Source organism: Lactuca virosa, chromosome 3 (genome assembly GCF_052849685.1).
Source record: "Lactuca virosa cultivar CGN04683 chromosome 3, Lactuca_virosa_CGN04683_v6, whole genome shotgun sequence".
NCBI classification, from domain to species: domain Eukaryota; kingdom Viridiplantae; phylum Streptophyta; class Magnoliopsida; order Asterales; family Asteraceae; genus Lactuca; species Lactuca virosa.
Genome location: NC_136428.1, coordinates 241,965,532 through 241,971,160, shown reverse-complemented (window position 1 = coordinate 241,971,160; position 5,629 = coordinate 241,965,532). Strand labels below are relative to the sequence as shown.

At 33.9% G+C, this 5,629-nt stretch overlaps 1 protein-coding gene across 1 annotated transcript; it reads right to left on the bottom strand.

Annotated features, from left to right (window-relative positions):
* Positions 1-2,139: 2,139 nt before the first annotated feature.
* LOC145164483 (uncharacterized) lies at positions 2,140-4,857 on the bottom strand. Its single transcript, XM_079083197.1, has 5 exons — positions 4,338-4,857; positions 3,567-4,271; positions 2,877-3,117; positions 2,211-2,696; positions 2,140-2,152 (listed from the first exon to the last, which is right to left on the bottom strand). Exons 1-5 carry the CDS (start codon positions 4,855-4,857, stop codon positions 2,140-2,142), a joined length of 1,965 nt encoding a protein of 654 aa, XP_078939323.1.
* Positions 4,858-5,629: the final 772 nt, after the last annotated feature.

Sequence of the window (5,629 nt, the reverse complement as noted above, 5' to 3'; positions counted from 1 at the left end):
ACTAGTACAAAAATGACCTACAGTCACACTTTCCGAAAAACGGCCTGTGACACTTTTATTAAAAGTGTGGCCAAAGGTCACTAAAGAAATTTAGAGACTGTTTTTGGATACATTTAAATTAGTTTGTGTGGCCATTATATAGATAATCAAAACTTTAACCACACTTAATTATACCAAATGTGACAAATATTAGTCACACTCGACCACTGAGGCCATAGGTCACAATCAGCCACATGTATCGATTAAGATTGTCATACTTTTTTTATGAGAGACAGTAGATAAACGTATCACGACATGAGTTAGTTCTATGTGTGTTTATAATCTGGTGCCTTTTTAGCCACATAACAGACAAAGTAGCTAAAAGGTGATACATATGGTCACACTAAATATTTGTGTGTCCATAGGGCGGTTCTGTACTAGTTGTACTTAGTTAATGCAAGAAAATAAAACAAGTTAGTATTGGTTACTTATGGTCATGTACCTTTTATTATGTGTGTCAAAATATTATGAATTGGCTTTAAGAAGAAACAAACATTGTGTGTGTAGGTAGCATTTAGTTACGATTACAACTATTATATGTGTCTATATGTAAATATAGACACATATGTAGTGTTTATTCTGGTTGTACTATTGTATTTGGAAGACTCTTAAATTTGACCATATTTATCTTTGATATCATTTGGCAGAATAAAAAATGAACAAAAAGTTCAATCATGGCATTTTACAAATGTACATTGCTTTTTTGCAATTAAAGGGTTGTATAAACTAATGAAAAAAATTGAATGACAGTTTTGTAAAGTTAGAAACAATTTCTGAAAAAAACCAAAAAAACACTAAAAATAATAAAAACAAAAACAAATAACAATATAGTTGTACTGAATAAGAGCTATAAGAAAGGAACAAATTGCCCTTTTTGTCATCTATTCTTTTAATTGCACCAGATCAGACACCATTAAAAATGAAAAGAATACAAGTTATTTTAACAGAATAGTATGATAAATAAATGAAAAGAAGACAACTTTGTCTAACATTGCATAACGAAAGTACATTACTATAACATGCAGTTTATGTTATAACATGTCATCCACCATTACAGTATCAAACTGAAAAAAAAAATAACTTTGAGTTATAACAATATTACACCATAATAGTTTGATGGTATAATATGGTAAAAAAATATTAAGGAAAGTACATCGACATTTTTTGTCATTTTCTTATTTTCCACGTAACGCTAGGATCAAGGTTTGGCCTTTCCCTTCTACAAAAAAAAAATAAAGATCATTAAATGTTAAAAGAAGGAAAAATATTATCGCTACAAATGTAATTCATGACATTAAGAAACACATACCGTACGTATAAGAAGACCATGACAATCAGTACGAAAATAATCATTTTCCTTCTGCAACTCAAGTGTGTCTACACGTGGCAATATATTATCATTATGAGGAACTACAGTACTAAATTCTTCATCTACATCTTCATATGTATCTCTGTAATTTTTGGGAGGTGTCTTGAACACAATAGACATTTTTTGATCGAGCGGGTCTGTCACGTAAAATACTTGTTGTGCTTGTGAGGCCAATATGAAGGGATCACCTTTATGGCCTAATCTTTTTCGTTCAACTAGTGTGTACCCCAATTTATCCCTTTTACCCCATTTCTATTGTCAACCCAGTTACACATGAAAATTGGAATTCGTTTAAAATGATAATCTAGTACCCATATCTCTTGTAAAACACCATAATAAGTGTTTTTGGCTTATGTTACAACTTCTTTACTAATGTGTGTGTCAGTTGCAACGACACTAACCCCACTGTTTTGGTAAACTTTACCTTCACAAGCTTTTGTACGAAAAGTATATCCATTGATAGCATATACATCGTATTTAATAATGTTCTTATTGGGTCCATGTGAAATCCATCTCATTGTCTCTGTTATACTTTCTCTACAGCCCCCTAACTCTCTCTCTCTACCTGAATTGTAGTTAGATAATGAATTTAAGATATAAAGAAATACATAACAAAGAACACAACATATATGAAATGAATATACCTCCTTTCGTTACCAATGACCAAATGTATTACTGTGCTCTTGTTCTAGCCGTGCCTTTCGTTTAGTAGGGTGTTGATGTTGCAAAAATTACATGTGTCGTCTGTCAATACGTTAATGTTAATATTATAACAAAAAAACATACATGTAAAAAAACTTACTTGATATACGGGAGTACTTCAGATGTATTTTGCAATACAAAGAAATGTGCTTTGCTGAATAGATCTGCAGAAACTTCTACCGATTTAGCAGCTGATAGAGGAGTATCGTCCGTAATAGAACTACTATCTACACCTTTCTGAATTCCACATGTGTTATGATTGTCAGGTGGAACACCAACAGTATCCATATTTTTGAGGAATTCACTAAAAAACTCAATCGTCTCTTCTGCAACATTCTCTTCTGCAATGTATCCTTCTGGTCTATTTTTGTTTCGCACGTGCCCCTTAATAACCTTCATAAACCTTTCGAACGGGTACATCCATCTAAAGAATATTGGACCGCATAATTTTACTTCCCTATTTAGATGAACGGTTAAATGAATCATCACATCAAAAAATGATGGTGGAAAGTGTTTCTCAAGAAGGCATAAGGTTACACATAACTCCTCTTGCAACTTATCGAGCTCATCCAGTTTGATTTCTTTGCTACATATTGATTTGAAAAAGAAACAAAACCTTGTAATAGCAACTCTGGTGGGTGGATGCATAATAGATCGAATTGCTATGGGTAAAAATTATTGCATGAGCATGTGATAGTCATGTGATTTTAGTCCGATCAACTTCCTATCCTTCAGACTCACCAAACTAGAAAAATTAGAACAATACCCTTGAGGAACCCTTAAGTTGTATAAAGTCTCACAAAATTTGTCTTTTTCCTCTTTTGTCAATGTACAACTTGCTGCGGGAAGTGTTGTGTTGTTCCATTCTATCTTAGGATGCAGCTCTGGTTTTAAACCATAATGAACCAAATCCGATCGAGCTTTATAACCATCTTTCGTGTTTCCGGGAACGTTCAACACAGTTCTGGTTAAACTCTCGCTCACGTTCTTTTCGACATGCATAAAATCTATACAATATGGAATCAAATTGTCGCGCCAATACCTTAGCTGTCTATACCATATATTGAATTTCTTCCAGTATGTATTATTTTGCTGGCCCACATCTGAAGTACCCACTTGGTGTGATTTTCTCTTTTTTTATTAATCTTCCCACCTCTTCCAGTTGTAGATTGTTGGATTTCTGCCTCCTTGCCCTTAGACACCATTCCCCATTTATTAATTATAAATTTGACCATGTTATATACTTCCTCCCCATTCATAGGTTCTGGAGAGGGTGAGAACTCTTGTTGTCCATTGAATGCCTTTTTTTGTCTTCTGAATGGGTGATCATACGGTAGAAATCATCTATGACCAACATAACTCTGCTTATTTGATTCAGGGAGTCTAATGTAGTGTGTTTCTTCGCCACACACAACACAACCTTGAAATCCGCTGTATGGACAACCACTTAATGTACCTAGAGCAGGATAATCATTAATAGTCCATAACACTACTGCACGTAGTTTAAACTTCTCTTGTGCATATGCATCGTATGTTTCAACTCCAATATCAAATAATAATTGCAGATCATCAATAAAAGGTGCTAGGAACACATCAATATCATTTCCTGGTGTTCCCGAAATCAATAACGAAAGTATGATGAACTTTCTCTTCATACACAACCATAGTGGAAGGTTGTAAATGACAATTAAAATAGGCCACACACTATGATTCCTATTTCCTCTATTCACATCGACCCCGTCAGCCGAAATGCCTAGCCGCAAATTTCTTGGTTCGCTAGCAAAGTCAGGATATTTGTCATCAATGGCAGCCCATGTTGCTGAATCAGCTTGGTGACTTAAAACACCAATATCCACCTTTCTGTCTGTTGCGTGCCATGTTAAATCTTTTGTAGTAGTCTTCGACTGAAAAAGTCGTTTCAAGCGCGAAATAATAGGAAAGTACCACAAAACTTTTGCAGGAATATTCTTGTAAATTTTATTTTTTTGTTCATCGACCTTCCATCTTGATTTACCACATGTAGGACATGCTGCCATGTCTGTGTATTCGTTTATGTAAAGTATACAGTTGCGGACACATGCATGTATCTTAGTATACCCTGAACCCATTGCCTTGAATGCTTTTTTGGCCTCGTATGTACTACTGTACATTTCGTTACCTTCTGGTAACATATTTTTGATCAAAACCAATAATTATGTAAAGCACTTATCTGATACTCCATACTTACTCTTCAAGTTGAGTGGTTGTATGATTGCAGATAATTTTGTGAAATTAGGACACCCTTTATATAGGGGCTTCTCGGCATCTTCTATCAGTTCTCTAAACTTCTCAGGGTTCCCAATAAAATTTTCTTCTACAACTTCAACCATCTCTACTGTTTCTGCAGCATCTGCTGGCATTTCTGTGCTCATGTTCGTGGAATCAACAATGTATGACGTGTCCATGTCAAAATTATGTTCATATATATAATTTTTGGGTGGTTCCTCTGTTTCTCCATGCTTATTCCAATTCGTGTATGTTTGATCAATTCCATTCCTGAATAAGTGATCATCTACCACATCCACCGAATGAGATATGTGGTTTACACACTTGACACATGGACATGGAATTCTTATCTTTTTTTTGGTATCTACAAGATACATATTTTTAGAAATCTTGTAATTGTGTACTGCATATTTCAAAAACTCTGCAACACCCTTTACATATGTTTCTGATGTTCTATAGGCTCCCATCCAAGACTTATCCATATTCAGTTTACAACAGCATCAACAAGCAATATATGTTTCCTGTTCATTGAAGCATTTTAACAAACAATTGGTGTTCATAAACGAAAAAGATCACATTACAAATAAATCCAATAACTAGAAACCAAATACTTGTTAATTCAATAATATATAATGATACACATCATGACCAAACGAAATAGCAAAGATTCATATTATGAAGGTAATTGTTTTTTATGTCCCTGTATAAATTAATGTAGTATGTGTACCTGTATGAATTTCATGTTGAAGTATCAACTCCTGGTTGAAGTATAAACGTAGTTGCAATGCGTTTGTAGTAAGCAGAGAATGATTCGATGAGAATTCATATTGTCTAAAAATTCATATTTACGCAATAGGTGTGGATGATCAAGGATATATCGAGAAATAACAAAAAAGAGAAAAAAAATAGTTCCTAGTGGGGTTCGAACCCATGGTATTCCAAAATATACCTTTAACTACATGTACACTTACCAACTGAGGTGACTGGTTGTCTGTAAGTTAGTAGTTTACGAAAAAAACAAAACAATAAACTAAAAGAGAAACATTTGACGAAAATACCCCTGTTTCCTCTAGAACTGATCTAAGACAAACACATTTAGCATCAGTCATACTTTCCTCATTTGATACAATAAATGTAATTGTGGTTGCACATTGTTTTTAATTAGCCTTCACAATTTGAAATAAAAACAAATGACGAAAATACCCATGCTTCCTCTAGAACTGATCTAAGACAAACACATTTAGCATCAATCAT

Excerpts from the sequence above, each read along its gene's own strand:
- LOC145164483 (XM_079083197.1), bottom strand. The coding sequence starts at position 4,857 with ATGGATAAGTCTTGGATGGGAGCCTATAGAACATCAGAAACATATGTA. Across the intron at positions 4,272-4,337 it reads ACAACCACTCAACTTGAAGA|AAGGTAACGAAATGTACAGT; the intron begins GTAAGTATGGAG and ends ATATGTTACCAG. Across the intron at positions 2,697-2,876 it reads AACTTAAGGGTTCCTCAAGG|CAAAGAAATCAAACTGGATG; the intron begins GTATTGTTCTAA and ends ATCAATATGTAG.